The following is a 15,820-nucleotide window of genomic DNA, read 5'->3' as shown; positions in this document are numbered from 1 at the left end:
ACGGCTGCCGGCCTACACCACAGCTCACAGCAATGCCAGATCCGAGCTGCATCTGTGACCTACACCACAGCTCACAGCAATGCCAGATCCTTAACCTGCTGAGCGAGGCCAGGGATCGAACCTGCAACCTCATGGTTCCTAGTTGGATTTGTCTCCAATGAGCCACGACAGGAACTCCGAAACTTGACCTGTACGATAAAGACCAAACTCCGGAGTGTGGCACATGAGGCCTTTCTGCCCACCCGCATCTCCTTTCCCCCTCACGGTCTGAGCTACGGACACTTCTCCCCATCTCGGGCTGGTTTGGTCTCCCTTCCGTGGGCAGAGGGCAAAGCTAGAGAGGTAGATTCTTGTGGGCCTGCTGAGGGACTGGCTGTGTGGAGGGAGGACGAAACTGAGATGAGACGAAAGGCAAGGAGACCAACCGAGTGCTGCAGCAATAATCCCTGCCTGCGAGACTGTGACCCAGACTAGGGGGCTTGGAGACGCTGCAGTGAAGTGGACAGACTTCAGGGATATTTGGGAGATAAACCTGAGAGGAATTGTGTATTCAGTAATTATTTGTCGACTTTCCTGGCTACTCTTTCTTCTTTTGTCTTTTAGGGCCTCACCGGCGGCAGCATATGGAGGTTCCCAGGCTAGGGGTCCAATCGGAGCTATAGGCACCAGCCCATGCCACAGCCACAGCAATGTGGGATCTGAGCCGCATCTGCAACCTACACCACAGCTCACGGCAATGCCGGATCCTTAACCCACTGGTCAAGACCAGGGATCGAATCTTCGTCCTCATAGATGCTAGACCGGTTCGTTAACCACTGAGCCATGACGGAAGCTCCCTGGCTACTCTTTCTAAAGTAAGTCCTTTGGTTATTCTGTTTACTTCCTTCATAGCACTTCACAGCCTGCAATTATCTTGTTTATATACTTGCTTATTGTCTGTTTCTGTTTCCATCAAGCAGAATTAAACTAAATGACGGCTGCAACCTTGACCAGTCTTATACAGACAGTGCCTGGCATTTATCAGGTGCTCTCAAATCTTCAAGGACCGAATAGGGCCGCACCCACAGCATATGGACGTTCCCAGGTTAGGGGTCTAATCAGAGCTATAGCCGCCGGCCGTCGCCAGAGCCACAGCAACGTGGGATGCAAGCCTCGTCTGGGACCTACACCACAGCTCACGGCAACACCGGATCCTTAACCCACTGAGTGAGGCCAGGGATCGAACCCGCAACCTCATGGTTCCTAGTCCAATTCATTAACCACTGAGCCACGACGGGAACTCCATGAGGACTGAATAACTTAATAACTGATTGGATGGTACAGAGTGAGTACAGACAGGTGAAAGCACAAGACCAGGAGGAAGCCTGTGATCCTGGGATGCAGAGAGGTTAAGACCCCATCTCTCTCTGCCTCCGGCCCTGGGAAAAGTGGACATGGATCAGAGGTCTAAGGGGTTCAGATGGCCCGGGAACCGCGTCCCAAGTGGTCCGTTGCTAGATTTGAGAAAGTACAAATCCCACTCTTCACTTTCTGGCCTCCTGCTGCTGACTCAAGGCAGTGGATATTTTCAGGGAAGGAAAAAGACACCCCTCCAGAACCTGAGATCTGTCCCTCAAAGTGGATAACAGAAGATGTGGCCTGGCTCATGGAGAAAGCCTTGAATGCCAGGCTGTTGGACCCCAACACTCGGCCTGGTAGCTGGGGCCTCCCCACTCCCCACTCCCACCCCCCACCACGCCGGGCAAGCCCAGCTCCGGCGTGTGCAATTCCGCCCAGGCCCTAAAGGGGGCAGCACTGAATTGGGCCTGGGGACGCTGGTCAAGGGCGTGTGTGGGGCCAAGGCAAAGCTCTGTGCACTTAAAGGGAAGTGTTGGTGACGCTCCCGGGCTAAAGCGAGCGCTGCCCCCGCCTGTCCCCTCCCAGCTGGAACGCTGGCCTATCTAGTTGCTGGGAGTCTCTCCAGACGCCCAGGCGTCCCCACGCCTCCCCGACCCCCGGCTCCAGCAGAGCCCCCAAGGATGGGGGGAGGACCCCCGTTAACGGGACTCTCAGCCACCAGGGTGGGGTGGCGGGGACACGGATGGCCCCTGCCTGCTGGTGGCAGACGCGTGGTCACTAGCAGTATGGCAGCGTCCTTAAGGCGGGAGCTGGAGGCTGGGTCTCGGAGGGCGTGGGCGGGAGGAGGGGCTCCTTGGTGACGTAAGGCCTGAGGAGAGGCGTGGCTTCTCGGTGACTCGCCGCCAGGAAGGGGGCGGGCTTCTAATGACCAGACGCCGGGGAGGGGGCAGGCGTTCATTGATAAAAACGCCGGGTTCCCTCCGGCGCGAGCGCAGGGTAGCAAGTCCAGGCAGCGCCACGCGCGGCCGGGGCCGGGCGGAACCTAGAACTATCCAGGCCGGCTCTGCGACTCACCGCCCGCATGGAGCCCGAGGCCGGCTTTCTGTCCCCGCGCCCTTTCCCGCGAGCAGCCGCCCCGCCAGCGCCCCCCGCCGGGCCCGGGCCGCCTGGAAGGGCCACACCGGGACCTGAGCCGGAGGTGCTGGCCGGGCCGCCGGCGCCGGACCCTGGGCGCCTCATCACCGACCCGTGCAACGGCCGCACCTACTTCAAAGGCCGCCTGTTGGGCAAGGTGAGCTGGGGGGTGGTGCCAGCAAGGGTGGAGGGGGCGCCTGCCGGTCTCTTTAACCCTCGCGGGGCGGGGCGGGGCGGGGGCGCTCGGCCTCGGCTCGCGGACGTCAGTCCGCAGGCCGGACCCGGTCTTCCCTGGAGTGCCCTGCCTGATGCCTCCTCCTCATAGGGAGGCTTCGCCCGCTGCTACGAGGCCACTGACACAGAGACCGGCAGTGCCTACGCTGTCAAAGTCATCTCTCAGAGCCGCATCACCAAGCCGCATCAGCGTGAGAAGGTGGGCCGGGGCTTGGGCCCAGCGGACGGCGGGTGGGGTGGGAACAGCGGCGTGGGAGCCCTTTACAGATGACAACCCCGCGCTCCCACTGCAGATCCTAAACGAGATTGAGCTGCATCGCGGCCTGCAGCACCGCCACATCGTGCGCTTCTCACATCACTTTGAAGATGCTGACAACATATACATTTTCCTGGAGCTCTGCAGCCGAAAGGTGAGGGGTGGTGATGGAGGTGCGAGCCCTGATTTTCTTCCGGGAGCGCAAGTGGAGGGAGGGTCTGGGAGAGCAGACCAGGGGCTGAGGCAGTGGCTCTCTGCAGTCCCTGGCGCACATCTGGAAGGCCCGGCACACCCTCTTGGAACCAGAGGTGCGCTACTACCTTCGGCAGATCCTCTCCGGACTCAAGTACTTGCACCAGCGGGGCATCTTGCACAGAGACCTCAAGCTGGGTGAGACTCCTGGGCCAGCAGGATGGGTGGTTGGTGAGCCAGAGAAGGGCATCTGACACATCTCTTCCCCCCCCCCCCCCCCGTCCAGGAAATTTTTTTATCACTGAGAACATGGAACTGAAGATGGGGGATTTCGGCCTGGCAACCCGATTGGAGCCCCCGGAGCATAGGAAGAAGTGAGTGTTTGAGGAGGGGGCGGCCACAGGTTGTGTGACACAGATGGCGTGCGTGACAGACACTGAGTATGTACGTGGGAGGCACCATGACTGCTGATGTGTCTGTGTGATAAATGGGGAACGGATGATGGGCTGTGTGTGTGTGAAGGTGGCAGCCTGGGTTACTAGGACTGGCGGAGAGGCTGTGGGTGCTATGGGTGTCTGAGTCCCTGAGACAAACTGGGTGTAAGGATTTTTGGAGGCTGCGACTCCTGTGTGTGAAGACGGAAGGTGACATAAGCAATGGGTGTGTGAGTTGGACGGAGAAGGTGGGAATGGTGGGACATGACACCTTGGGGTGTGTGTAAGGAGACCCTGCTGTGGCCAGGAAGACTGGGTGTGTAACACAGATAGCATGCATGGCCAGACCAGTGTTTATAGGGCATGTGACAGCTGGTGTTGGGGTGCGTGGCAGAGACCACAGGAGGTGACAGCCTATGTGGGTGACTGACAGACAGGAGTGGGGGAAGGGATCAGTGATGGCCCCACTGTTGACCCTGGAGAAGTGGGTTGGGTTCAGAGTCAGGGCCTCCCCTGGTCTGCAGAGCAGCTGAGCAGCTGGGCCAGGCGGGTAGGCGGGGAACTCAGCTGCCGTCCCCTGCATCCATTGTCCCAGGACAAGCAGGAGTTCTCTGGCCTTTGGTGACAGGCAGCTGCTTTGTCTGGACTCGCAGTGGGGGCAGGGCTGAGGGGCCAGCCGGGCAGCCGCTGAACCTTGCCCTCTCGTCCTCCCTTCCCCCTCTCAGGACCATCTGTGGCACCCCCAACTATGTGGCTCCAGAAGTGCTACAGAGACAGGGCCACGGCCCGGAGGCGGATGTGTGGTCCCTGGGCTGCGTCATGTGAGTCCCAGGGTCGTGTGCACATGGCGGGGGGCGTCAGGGGGGGCACACGTTCCACTCTACTCCTGACCCGCTTTCCTCTGCCCCACAGGTACACGCTGCTATGTGGGACTCCCCCCTTCGAGACGGTTGACCTGAAGGAGACATACCGCTGCATCAAACAGGTCCACTACGCCCTGCCTGCCAGCCTCTCCCTGCCTGCTCGGCAGCTCCTGGCCGCCATCCTTCGAGCGTCACCCCAAGACCGCCCCTCAATTGACCAGATCCTGCGCCATGACTTTTTTACCAAGGTCTGGGGCTCACCAGACACCCATGTCCAATCGGCAGATTCCCAGGGGATCGAATGGGGGCAGGTGACAGAACCCCTGGTCTGCTCTTCTCTCCTCAGGGCTATACCCCTGACCGGCTCCCTGTCAGCAGCTGTGTGACAGTCCCAGACCTGACACCCCTTAACCCAGCTAGAGTTCTGCTTGTCAAAGTTAAGAAGAGCCTCTTTGGGAGAAAAAAGAATAAAAGTGAGTCTGGGTGTCAGTGGTTTTGAGAGTAGAGGGCAGTGGGGGGGGGAGCTTGCTATGTATGTGTGGGGGATGCAAGTGTGAGTCCCTGCGGACCCCTGAGGAGAGTGTGTGTTACACGGGCACTTGGGTGTGCCTAGCTGTATCACCCCTGTAGGAAGTGTGTGTGGGGGGCTGGGCAGGATACTGAGGCTTCTATCTCCCCCCACCCAGACAAGAACCATCCCGAGGAGCGGGATGAGGTCTCCGGTTTGGTGAACGGCCTCACTCGGACATCCATTGGCCACCAGGATGCCAGGCCCGAGGTGAGATGCTCCCGTGGACAGTGCTCCCCTGACTCACCCCCACCCTAGCAGCTACAGGAAGCTCGGGATAAAAGAGGCCGGTGAAGCATCTAGCCTCGTGGTGGCCTAATTGGCTGTGTCTCATCAGCCAGGCGGGGCTGACCTGCGGTGCCCCGGGTGCCAGGGCAGGGCTGGGCCATGGACTCTCAAGGCTTTGGATTCCAAGGCCGGTCTCACTCCCTTGTCCTACTCAACCCTTCAGGCTCCGGCAGCTTCAGGTCCAGCCCCCCTCAGTCTGGCAGAGACAGCACCCGAAGACAGTTCACCCCGTGGGACACTGGCCAGCAGTGGAGATGGTGAGCAGCCCGGAGGCTGAGGGCTGGCGGAGGTTGCTGGGGCTGAGACGGGACCCAGGAAGGAGTGGGTGGGGGTCACGATCTAGGGCTTGGGGACTGTTGCCTAATTCCCAGTACCCTGTTCCCTTCAGGGTTTGAGGAAGGTCTCACTGTGGCCACAGTGGTGGAGTCCGCACTCTGTGCCCTGAGAAACTGCCTGGCCTTCATGCCCCCAGGTGAGGCTGGAGTCTGGGACACGTGAACAGTGGTGGGAGTCCTTTGGTCGGGAGGCCAGGAACAAGTCCTCATTGCTTTCCCTTCCATGACAGCCGAACAGAACCCGGCTCCCCTGGCGCAGCCGGAGCCCCTGGTATGGGTCAGCAAATGGGTCGACTACTCCAACAAGTTTGGCTTTGGGTATCAGCTGTCCAGCCGCCGTGTGGCTGTGCTTTTCAACAACGGCACGCACATGGCCCTGTCGGCCAACAAAAAGTAAGTGCTGTGATGGGGTGCCTTGTGTCCAGGCCATCGAACTCTGCAGGGCTGTGTCCTGCTGTGTGCTCCTGGGCTCTGGGGCCTGGGGTCTCTCAGGGGAGGGCATGGGTTCGGGTCTCCCCCTCACCTCTGTCTCCATCTCCTCCGCTCCAGGACTGTGCACTACAACCCCACCAGCACCAAGCACTTCTCCTTCTCTGTGGGTGCTGTGCCTCGGGCCCTGCAGCCTCAGCTGGGCGTCCTGCGGTATTTCGCCTCCTACATGGAGCAGCGCCTCATGAAGGTTTGTGGACCGGGGTGGGGCGAGTTGAGGACTCACACATCCCGAACCCCTCCTGTTCCCTTTTAGGGGTGGGTGTGTGTGTGGTGGGGGGTTGGGGATTGAAGCTCGAAGCGAAACCTCTAGGGGAGAGAGACATGAATGGGAAGTGGCCTGACCCGTATCAGACAAGTGACCTGCCCCTGCCCCCAGGGAGGAGATCTGCCCAGCGTGGAAGAGGTGGAGGTGCCCGTCCCCCCACTCCTGCTGCAGTGGGTCAAGACGGATCAGGCCCTACTCATGCTGTTTAGTGACGGCACCGTCCAGGTAAGAGCTCCTTCTGGAACTGGGAAGGGCTGGGAGGGCCAGGGTGTCGGGGAGGAAACCGCCCGGGGCCTTGGCTCTGATCAGTACCACCATCCCGGGCGCAGGTGAACTTCTATGGAGACCACACCAAGCTGATCCTCAGTGGCTGGGAGCCCCTCCTCGTGACTTTCGTGGCCCGAAACCGCAGTGCTTGCACTTACCTCGCGTCCCACCTTCGCCAGCTGGGCTGCTCCCCGGACCTCCGGCAGCGGCTCCGCTACGCTCTGTGCCTGCTCCGGGACCGCTGCCCCGTCTAGGTGCCAACTGCAGGGCCGGCCCCCAGGCCCTCAGGCCTGGGGCCCGTGCCTGTCAGACTCTGGCCCTGGCCGTCGTGGCGCTTCCTGTCCCTTGGTGCCTCACTGGGGGCTCCGGGCCGAATCCCCCAGGGAATCAGGGACCAGCTTTACTAGGGTTGGAGGCTGCCTCCTACCCCTTCTCCAAGAAAAGCCTGAGCCTTAGCCCCCAGCCAGGGGGCATTATTTATGGACCACTTTTATTTATTGACAGACATTTATTTATTGGGCTGGGAGCCCCAGGGAGGGCCTCCTCCTAGGATAATAAACCATTTTTGCAGACCTCGAGGCCTCCTCACTCGCAGTAGAGCCCGTGGACCGTGGCCACGGCAAAGAGCGAAGCGTTGGTGACGGTGGCCGAGGCCAGCCCGTCGCACGCGGTGTCCCAGAGCGCGCGGCTGGCCACGTGCACGCCCTGGCCGGCGCGCGGCCCGAGCACCACGCTGCACACCAGCTTGTAGCGCGGGGGGCTCAGCTCGCGCAGGTGCACGCGCGCCAGGTCGCACAGCTCCCGCGCCAGCCGCCCGGCCTCCGCGCCCACGTAGCGTGCGTCCCGCAGGCCCGCTGCCAGCGCTGCCTCCAGGGCCCTCTGGGCGCGCGCGGCCTCCCAGCGCTCCCCGGGGGCGGGCTCCGTGCGGTACGAGGGCGCCGGCCGGCGGGCGGGCCCCAGGGGCAGGCCCGAGAAGCTGACCCGCCAGCCCAGCGGGGGCACGGGGCCCAGGGACGGGCGCCGACCCCCGGGCCCTGCACCTGCTCCGGCCAGCGAGTTGCGGCGTGAAAAGGACGAGGCTGGACCTAGCACGGAGCCGCGGCGGGAGGCCGGGCCTGGGCCAGCTGGTCGGGTCTCATCAATGCTGGGCAGGCGGCCTGGAGGCCGCGCCAGGGACAGTTTCTGCCCAGGGTCTTTGGCAAGCTCCTCCTCCTGACGGCCGGCGGGCACAGGCCTGCCAGCCATGGACCTGCGGACTGAAAGACCCCCGTTACGGGCAGGCCCTGCCTGGCCCTCCTTGTACACCGTCCAGTCTCTTAGTAAGAGGTTTTTACTCCCTAATTCCTTCTTACCTGTTTTTTGGGGACAGGTGAATCCACGAGTCTGGGGCTGTGTGGATTCGAAGTACTGGGAGGGTTAAGGGCTGCTAGAGACAAAATAAGGGGAGAGACGCTGCGCAGACTGTTAATCTGGGGCTGTCCCTGTCCTCTGAGCTCCGCACTCCCTGAGCGTTGGAGGCTTCTTAACTGAGCTCAGAGTCCACTGCCTTTTCTCTCTTGTACTGGGCTTTACCAGCAGGAGAAGTGGGGCCGTAGCTGCCCCCTCTGCCTCCGCCTGGACAGGGAGCCTCCACCCCCTAACAGAAGGAGGCATACACCTGACTCCTTCAGCCACCACAGAAAGGCCCAGCCCTGCGTGTCTCAGATCCCGCCATCCTCCACCCCTACCTCTTCTAAGGCAGCTGGCGCAAAGATCCCCACAACTGGCTGAGGCTGGGGCCAAGTGACCCAGGATGGTCCTGCCACCCTCTGCTCTTGGCTCCTGGCCCTACCTCCAGAGTCAGTGCTGGGACGGCTGCCCTCTTCTCCCGAAACTCCTCAGCCCCTTGAGTCACCACAGTCTTTGGCTTTCACGTTCTCTCCCCCCGGCCCCTGCCTGGCTGCCTGACCGGCAGGTGGGAGGGTAAGGGCCCCTTGCCTGTGTTGTGGGGTTGCCATGGGTTGCTGGGCAAGCACGCCTCTCTTCCTGGTTCCTTCTCTGAGTCCAGGCTCTGACCTAACCTGGGAGTGTTACTGCTCTGAGCACGTGCTGAGTGCGGGGTGCCTGAGTCACCAGCAGAGGGGACAGAGGTTTAGCGCCCAAGGGCATACACATATGACTGAAGGGGCAGATGTAGAGAGAGGCTCTGGTCAGAAAGGCATCCCCCACGCCAGGGCTTTTGAGCCGCTGACCTTCTCTCCCCTCGCGAAGCCTGGCTCTCCACTGGGGAGCAAGTCGCAGAGGCCTGGGATATGGGACACCTTTTGGGGCTGCGGGGGTGGCTGCCCAGGAATCGGGATCTGGGCCGACAGGAAGGAGCACGTCATGGGCTCGAGCGTTTCCACATCGGCTGCAACAGGGACAAACATTTCCGTTCCCCGCGCAGAGCTGGGTGGGGCTTGGATGACTTCCTCAGTTCAGGGCTTGAGGGGGAGGGGGAGGCACCCATCAGGACCCGGGCCTGATGCAACAGTGGTGACTCCACTTTGCATAAACCCTGCTGACCTAAGTGGCCTGGGGCTTGTCCCCAGCTGCCCACACCTCCTGGGTGCCCTAGTGCCCAGACGGCCCTCCACCCTCACTGCAGTTGCATTTCAGGGATGCCAGAGACCACGATGCCTCTGTCAGAGCTGACACCACCTCACCTGAGCCCCCACTCTGGGAAGGACAGGGCGGCCACCTCCCAGACAAACCAGGTCTGGGCCCTGAAAATGGTCCGAGGGGTCAAGGACTTTCCCGGTTGAGGGGGTTCCCCAGGCCTGGCTAGCCTGACCCTGACCCTGCCCCTGACCCTGTGGGCCTACAGGGAGCGGGGGGGAGGGACAGAGGGTTCGAACCCTGAACCCTGGACAGTCAGGAGTCAGGGCACTAAGACCCTGGCTCTGCTTAGGGCCCCTCTAGGGCTGAAGTTTTCCGGGGCCTGTGGGGGAAGGGGCGGGGCCTCCTCTCCGCCTGGGATCTCGTTTCCGTGGAAACCCACAGGCTTTCCACCCTGGCGCTGCCTGGGCAGGCTCCCAGCTGGGGCCTCATCCACAGCCAGCCTCTCTTCCCCGTTCGGCCTGCTCCACCCCTGCCTCTCTGGGTCCCCTCCCTGAGTCCCTAGCCCCAGCCTGAGCCTCCGGCCTTCTCCCCGAGCCTCTGATGCCTTCGGGAACCGGGGCCTCTCGCGCCCCATCCCTAAACTTCAGCTTCTCAGCAAACAGGGCTCCCAAGCTCCCGCCCCTCCCTCTCAGGCCTCTCTAGCTCCTCTGCAGCTCTAGGGCCTGGCCAGGCCTCCTGCTCCTTCCACCTTCCGCCTCCCTACAGACCCACAGACAACAAGCCTCCTGGGCTGCACCCCCTGCTTACTCCTCTACCCCCTCCCGCGCCCACCCATGGAGCCCCCAGGACTGGTTGTGCACGGGGCGGTGGCACCCTTTTCCACGGCACTCCGAAGCCTCGTCAACAACCCCCTGTACAGGTGAGGGGGCGGGCCCTGTCTGCGGGTCTTCCCTAGCTGCCTCTGCTGGGCCCCGTGATTCTGAGGAAGCCCTGGGTTCAGAGGAAGTGGGGAGTTGGGGCTTGAGCCTCCTCCCCCGTGACCTCAGCCTGGGGAAGTAGAGGATGGCTCCTGGTCACTCAGTGTCTGCAATTTTCCTGCGAGCCGGAGGTGGGGGCGGTGGGGGGTGGAGTTCAGGCTCAGCTGGGTGACCTCAGGGAAAGGCTTTCCTTTTTCAGACCTCGGGCTCCTGGCAGAGAAGAGCCCTCTGCCCCCTGGATCCTGAGAACCGGAATGTGACTTGAATGCCTCCCTGGGGAGGGAGGCAGAGGAGCAGATGACCCCGCTCTGGGAACTGGGGACTCACATCGGGAATGAAACTTCAGAAACTGAGCCAGGGAGTCTCTACTGTGGCTCAGTGGAAACGAATCCAACTAGTATCCATGAGGATGAGGGTTCGATCCCTGGCCCGGTTCAGTGGGTTAAGGATCCAGTTGCCATGAGCGGCGGTGTAGGTGGCAGACACGGCTCGGATCTGGTATCTCTGTGGCTGTGCTGTAGGTGGGCAGCTACAGCTCCTATTCAACCTCTAGCCCGGGAACTTCCATTTGCCGCAGGTACAGCGTGAAAAAGAAAGAAAAAAAGAAATTGAGCCAGAGTCACAGACAGGAAGTAGTTCAAGGGTGCTGCCTGGGGCTCACTGCCTGCCCAGGATGCTAATGGTATCTGAAACCGGGGCTAGAGTAGGGGGGCAGGGCCAGTCAGGAGAGCTAGAATGTGGCTTTCTGTCCCCACTGCCTCAGAGCTGGGCTCGCCCCCACAGGCTGGTGAGTCCTATAACCCTCTGCTTTGGGGCATCGCCATCTGCTCACAGTGGGAAGCTCCAGGCCTTGGACCCGGGACTAGGAGGCTCCAGGAAGCTCAAGCTTCATCTCCTGCCTCCTACCCACTATGCTGTTTGGAGGCCCGGAGGCCGGGGCCGGAAGTGATCATCAAGATGGAAAATGTGGTCTGGCCTAAAGATGGTGCGTCACTGATGTGTCTGTTTGCAGCCAGTGCACGCTGCACCCCCCCCCCCCTTTCTGGAGGAGGCTGAAAAAGCTGAGCGTGCAGTCTGCGGAGAAGACAAGAAGCGGTTCCCTTCCCCCAAGACACAGGCTAGGGAGGAAAAGGGTATTGAGATCGTATTGCATCAGCCCTGGTGCCTGCTCAGTGATCAGGCAGAGCCACCTCCTAGGGTTTGGGATTAGCCTTCCATTTCAGGGATGAGAATCCTGAGTCGATGGGTAGAAGGTTTCTTGCCTAGGCACCATAAGGTGGAGTTGGGATTAGAACTCAGGCCTGGAGTTCCCGTCGTGGTGCAGTGGTTAACGAATCCGACTAGGAACCATGAGGTTGCGGGTTCAGTCCCTGCCCTTGCTCAGTGGGTTAAGGATCCAGCGTTGCTGTGGCTCTGGCGTAGGCCAGTGGCTACAGCTCCGATTTGACCCCAGCCTGGGAACCTCCATATGCCGTGGGAGCGGCCCAAGAAATAGCAAAAAAAAAGACCAAAAAAAAAAAAAAAAAAAAAATAGAACTCAGGCCTGAGTGACCCAGACCTTTGGGAGAAGGGACAGTCTCTTACATGACAGATAAGAAAACGGAGGCCTATAGAGCGAAGGCAAAGCCTAGAGCTGCACTGAGACTCTGGCCTCTTCTTCCTGGTTCTCTCTCTCTCTCTCTCTCTCCCCGCCCCCCGCAGTGATGTTCGCTTTGTGGTCGGTCAAGAACGGCAGGAGGTATTTGCCCACCGGTGCTTGTTGGCGTGTAGATGCAACTTCTTCCAGCGACTTCTGGGCTCGGAGATGGGCCCTGGGGTGCCTAGCCCCGTTGTGCTAAGCACCGTGCCAGCTGAGGCCTTCCTGGCAGTGCTAGAGTTCCTGTACACCAACAGTGCCAAGCTGCACCGACACTCTGTGAGCCCACTGGGCAGGGCTTGGGGCTCTGGGCGGGGTGGGGGAGTAGGAGGCAGAGGAGACTCCCTTTCACTTCCCCAAACACCTACTGTGCAGGTGCTGGAGGTGCTGACAGCAGCTGTGGAGTATGGGCTGGAGGAACTGCGAGAGGTGGGTCTATGTGGCTGTCCCGTCTCATTTCCCCCACCTCTTCTGGGCTCCGTTCACACCCTGCCTCACACACCTGCTAGCGTGGAGAGGACATGCACCAGTAGAGAGAGAAGAATGGGTATCTCTGTGTAAACAGTCATTTATGTGTGCCTGTATGCAAAAGAACACATGCATGCCTTATGTGTACAGCATATGGGCTGATTATGGCTGGTGCTGTAGATGCCAGGATAAGTCAGTCTTGATCCCTGTTCTTCAAATGGAGACAGAAGAAAACTCTTAACCCAGTGAGTGGCTGAAGTGTGTGACAAGGGAGTTCCCACTGTGGCACACAGGTTAATGATCTGGCTTGCCTCTGTGGAAGTGTTGGTTTGATCCCTGCCCAGAATAATGGGTTAAGGAACCGGTGTTGCCACAGCTGTGGCACAGGTTGCAGCTGAGGCTCGGATTCAATTCCACCTGCCATGGGTGCAGCCAAAGAAGTGTGACGGATGAGAGCAAATGATGCTGAGACTATGGGGAGTCTTTCTGGTCTTGCCACCAGGGAGAGAGGAGGGGAAGGCCTCCTGGAGGAGGAAACATTTGTTGGGTTTGGTAGAAAGTGAAGGGGTTTGTTTGGGGGGAGGGGAAGAAAGTGGCATTCTACTCACAGAGGCGCAAAAGGAGCTGGCGCGACGTTTAGTGTGGCTGGACTGAGAGTGTGAGCGGAGGAGAAGGAGAGAGGACCGGGGGAGGATGCCAGGGGCTAGTTCCTGCAGGACCTTCAAGAATTAGGACTTCTTTTACCCAGTGGAGATTCACTGGAGCTCTCAGGTAAAGGAGTGAGAGGACTTGCAAGCTGAAGAGATTAGGGATTGGGGAGTTCCCGTGTGGGCTCAGCAGAAACGAACCCAACTGTATCCATGAGGATGAGGATTCGATCCCTGGCCTAGCTTAGTGGGTTAAGGATCTGGCATTGCCGTGAGCTGTCAGGCTGACAGAGACAGCTCTGATTTGACCCCTAGCCCTGGGAACTTTCATATGGCAGCCCTAAAAAAAAAAAAAAAGAGAGAGAGAGACGTGGAACTGGCATGACCCAGTGCTTTTTTTCTGGATGTGGGGGTGAGAAGGAGAGGTCATGGATGAAATTCAAGTTTCTGGTTAAAACAGAAGTGTCTCTGCCTCATGAAGGGGACACATGGAGAAAGATAAGTGTTGCGAAAGGGAGAGTGGACTTTTCACATGGCTCTTATCTAGTTTGATTAGTGGGGAATGTACTAGAAGGTAGGTTGCTGGGCTTGGCTTTGCTAGTTCCTCGTTCCTCCAGGCTTGCCCATTCTCTGGCGCTGGTGATTCCCCACCTCCCTTGGCCTGGGAGGTCTGCTTGGTCCTGGAGCTGCTGGGAACCTGGGTGGCTCACTGCTCCAAGCTTGGCCTGCTCACTGGTTCTGGGCTTGGGCTGGGTCCTTGGAAAAGGGACACTGGGGCACAACCCACGTTCATTTCTGTTCCCAGCTGTGCCTGGAGTTTGTGGTGAAGGTGCTGGATGTGGAGCTAGTTTGTGAGGCTCTGCAGGTGGGTGTTGCTGGGCAGGCCTATAGGTGATCCAGGTGTGGAGGGCTGGGCTACATGGCCTTTTCTATCTCCAACCTGACCTCTCTCATGCTGCTCTCAGGTGGCCGTAACCTTTGGCCTGGGATCGCTGCAGGAGCGTTGTGTAGCCTTCATAGAGGCCCACAGCCAGGTACAGCTCCACACCTTCATACTCCCGACCCCACATCCTGCTCCTCTCTGACCCAATTTTGGACCCACAGGAGGCCCTCCGGACCCGTGGTTTCCTGGAGCTGTCGGCGCCAGCATTGCTGCCCCTGCTGCGCAGCGACAAGCTCTGCGTGGACGAGGCCGAGCTCGTCCTGGCGGCCCGGAGCTGGGCACGCGTGGGCGCGGTAAGCGAGGGTTGAGGGGAATGCCCGTGGCGCTGCTGAACGAGGCTTGGGGCGCAGGAACCCGGCGAGCGAGCGGGCGGGCGGCTGAGCAGATGCCCCCGCTCGCCCGGGCTCAGCGCTGGCGTCGACAGGCGGTGCTGGAGCGGCCTGTGGCCGAGGTGGCGGCTCCGGTAGTGCGGGAGCTGAGACTGGCCTTACTGGCCCCTGCAGAACTGAGCGCCCTGGAAGAGCAGAACCGGAGGGAGCCACTCATCCCGGTGCGGACGCGGGGAACCGGGCTCAGATCCACTCCGGGGCGTGGGGGAAGCGCGGGGGGCGCCGGCCTGGGTCTGCAGGGCGAGGTGGGCCCTGCGGGACACCGCGGTGACCCGGTTTCCCTGCAGGTGGAGCAGATCGTGGAGGCGTGGAAATGCCACGCTCTGAGGAGAGGGGATGCGGCCCGGGGCGCCCTGTGCCGCCGCCGGAGGGGCACCCTGCCCCGGGAGCATCACCGCTTTCTGGACCCGCCCTTTAAGTGACCGAAGGCCGCCGGGTCCGGGGACTTCCGGCTCTCTGCCAAACTCCAGCTCCCGCCATGCTCGGCGCACGGAGACGGCTTCCGCTCCCAGCATGCCGTGCGAGGAGGGCGCGGGAAGCGCGCGGCGGTGGCGGGGGGGATACGCGGTCGGCCACGCGCAGGCGCGGTGGGCGAGGCGCCCGGGCGGTGGAGGGCGGGTCTGCGCGGCGCGGCGCGGGGCGGCCCAGGGCTGGGCCTCCGCCTCCAGCCCCGCGCGAAATCCGAAAGCGGTGTCCCTCGCGCCAGCGCTCCAGCTCTATGGGCGGTTCCCGGGAGCCCGGCACTTTTGCGCCGCCCGGTCCCTCTCGTAAGCCACGCATATATTTCAGCCCAGCTCCCTCTGTGTCGCCAGGCCCCCGCCCCGCAGCTCCCTCTCCGTGCCCCACAGGCGACGCAGCTTCGGTCCAAAACTGAGCTCCCGCCGCATCCTTGACCAGTTCGGCCCCCATAGGGTTTCCCATCTCCTGGGTGTCTCCTCCGTGCTTTACGCCTCTTCTTCACATCGGGCTCCCGGGACTTCTACCTACGAAGAGACTGAAAGCAGATGCCTGCCCAGAATATGCCTTTTTAGCGTGGGGTTATTTTAAGTTGAGTATTTTGAGAAAAAGGAGAACTTGAAAACAGAGAAGTTACCCTTTTGTAAGGGAAATTTTTATGGAGGAAAGCTCCATGCGTAAGGTGTCTCCCTGTACCAGGAGGAGGATGACTACGAAGAATCTTGCCTTGCGGTCGCCACTGAAATACACCTAGTAAACCTTAGCCTTGCTCTCGGTGCTTTTTCCTGATGGCCTCCCCACACTTTTCTTTCCTTTGTCTTTAGCTGAAGATGGTATCTAAACAGGTATTTTAGGCCACCTCAGGAAGTTACTCGTTTTCCCCTGGGTATCTCCCATGTATAACATGTTAATAAATTGGGTTTTTTTCTCTTATTCCTCTGTCTTATTTCAGAGGTCTCAGCCAAGAGCTCAGAGGTTAGGGGAAAATTCTTTTTCCTCTCCTGCAAGATCTTTCCCGTCAGTCCCGTGCCTCAGCCCAGTTCAGCCAGGCCTATATC

The 15,820-nt window shown here is 60.5% G+C and overlaps 3 protein-coding genes across 12 annotated transcripts; 2 read left to right on the top strand and 1 right to left on the bottom strand.

Moving 5' to 3' along the window:
• Positions 1–2,325: 2,325 nt before the first annotated feature.
• PLK3 (polo like kinase 3) lies at positions 2,326–7,238 on the top strand. Its single transcript, XM_003128058.5, has 15 exons — positions 2,326–2,629; positions 2,798–2,905; positions 3,000–3,116; positions 3,223–3,352; positions 3,441–3,528; positions 4,314–4,409; positions 4,501–4,699; positions 4,798–4,924; positions 5,138–5,229; positions 5,471–5,564; positions 5,696–5,779; positions 5,873–6,035; positions 6,192–6,321; positions 6,511–6,624; positions 6,729–7,238. Exons 1-15 carry the CDS (start codon positions 2,420–2,422, stop codon positions 6,918–6,920), a joined length of 1,944 nt encoding a protein of 647 aa, XP_003128106.1. The 5' UTR covers positions 2,326–2,419; the 3' UTR covers positions 6,921–7,238.
• DYNLT4 (dynein light chain Tctex-type 4) lies at positions 7,143–8,649 on the bottom strand. 2 transcript variants are annotated; one of them, NM_001032356.1, is given in 3 exon segments: positions 7,143–7,922; positions 8,019–8,092; positions 8,498–8,649. In NM_001032356.1, a coding segment is annotated over 1 exon segment (660 nt). In that variant the 5' UTR covers positions 7,912–7,922; positions 8,019–8,092; positions 8,498–8,649; the 3' UTR covers positions 7,143–7,251.
• Positions 8,650–9,717: 1,068 nt separating this feature from the next.
• BTBD19 (BTB domain containing 19) lies at positions 9,718–15,695 on the top strand. 9 transcript variants are annotated; one of them, XM_084965357.1, is made up of 8 exons: positions 9,718–10,165; positions 11,925–12,138; positions 12,235–12,288; positions 13,780–13,839; positions 13,940–14,008; positions 14,079–14,210; positions 14,342–14,467; positions 14,594–15,695. In XM_084965357.1, exons 1-8 carry the CDS (start codon positions 10,080–10,082, stop codon positions 14,726–14,728), a joined length of 876 nt encoding a protein of 291 aa, XP_084821483.1. In that variant the 5' UTR covers positions 9,718–10,079; the 3' UTR covers positions 14,729–15,695. The 9 variants fall into 9 exon arrangements, with proteins under 9 accessions (XP_084821483.1, XP_084821485.1, XP_084821487.1 ...); XM_084965359.1 differs by adding an exon at positions 10,408–10,800 and having other exon boundaries at positions 14,342–14,872; XM_084965361.1 differs by lacking the exon at positions 14,342–14,467 and having other exon boundaries at positions 14,594–14,872.
• The last annotated feature ends 125 nt before the right edge of the window (positions 15,696–15,820 follow it).

The sequence above is a fragment of the Sus scrofa genome, chromosome 6 (genome assembly GCF_054392235.1).
Source record: "Sus scrofa isolate SSC_HxYL_T2T_F1_AM1 chromosome 6, Sscrofa_HxYL_maternal_Yorkshire_Landrace_v2.0, whole genome shotgun sequence".
NCBI lineage: Eukaryota > Metazoa > Chordata > Mammalia > Artiodactyla > Suidae > Sus > Sus scrofa.
The sequence above is the reverse complement of the archived record's forward strand: the minus strand, read 5'-3'. Positions and strand labels throughout refer to the sequence as shown.

What these genes read in the sequence shown, in the direction of transcription:
- PLK3 (XM_003128058.5), top strand. Translation starts at nt 2,420, where the DNA reads ATGGAGCCCGAGGCCGGCTTTCTGTCCCCGCGCCCTTTCCCGCGAGCA. An exon ending in TGGGAGAAAAAAGAATAAAA is followed by an intron (nt 4,925 to 5,137) that starts GTGAGTCTGGGT and finishes CCCCCCACCCAG; the next exon opens with ACAAGAACCATCCCGAGGAG. An exon ending in ACCAGGATGCCAGGCCCGAG is followed by an intron (nt 5,230 to 5,470) that starts GTGAGATGCTCC and finishes TCAACCCTTCAG; the next exon opens with GCTCCGGCAGCTTCAGGTCC.
- DYNLT4 (XM_084958700.1), bottom strand. Translation starts at nt 7,911, where the DNA reads ATGGCTGGCAGGCCTGTGCCCGCCGGCCGTCAGGAGGAGGAGCTTGCC.
- BTBD19 (XM_084965355.1), top strand. Translation starts at nt 10,080, where the DNA reads ATGGAGCCCCCAGGACTGGTTGTGCACGGGGCGGTGGCACCCTTTTCC. An exon ending in TCATAGAGGCCCACAGCCAG is followed by an intron (nt 14,009 to 14,078) that starts GTACAGCTCCAC and finishes TTGGACCCACAG; the next exon opens with GAGGCCCTCCGGACCCGTGG. An exon ending in GCTGGGCACGCGTGGGCGCG is followed by an intron (nt 14,211 to 14,341) that starts GTAAGCGAGGGT and finishes TGGCGTCGACAG; the next exon opens with GCGGTGCTGGAGCGGCCTGT.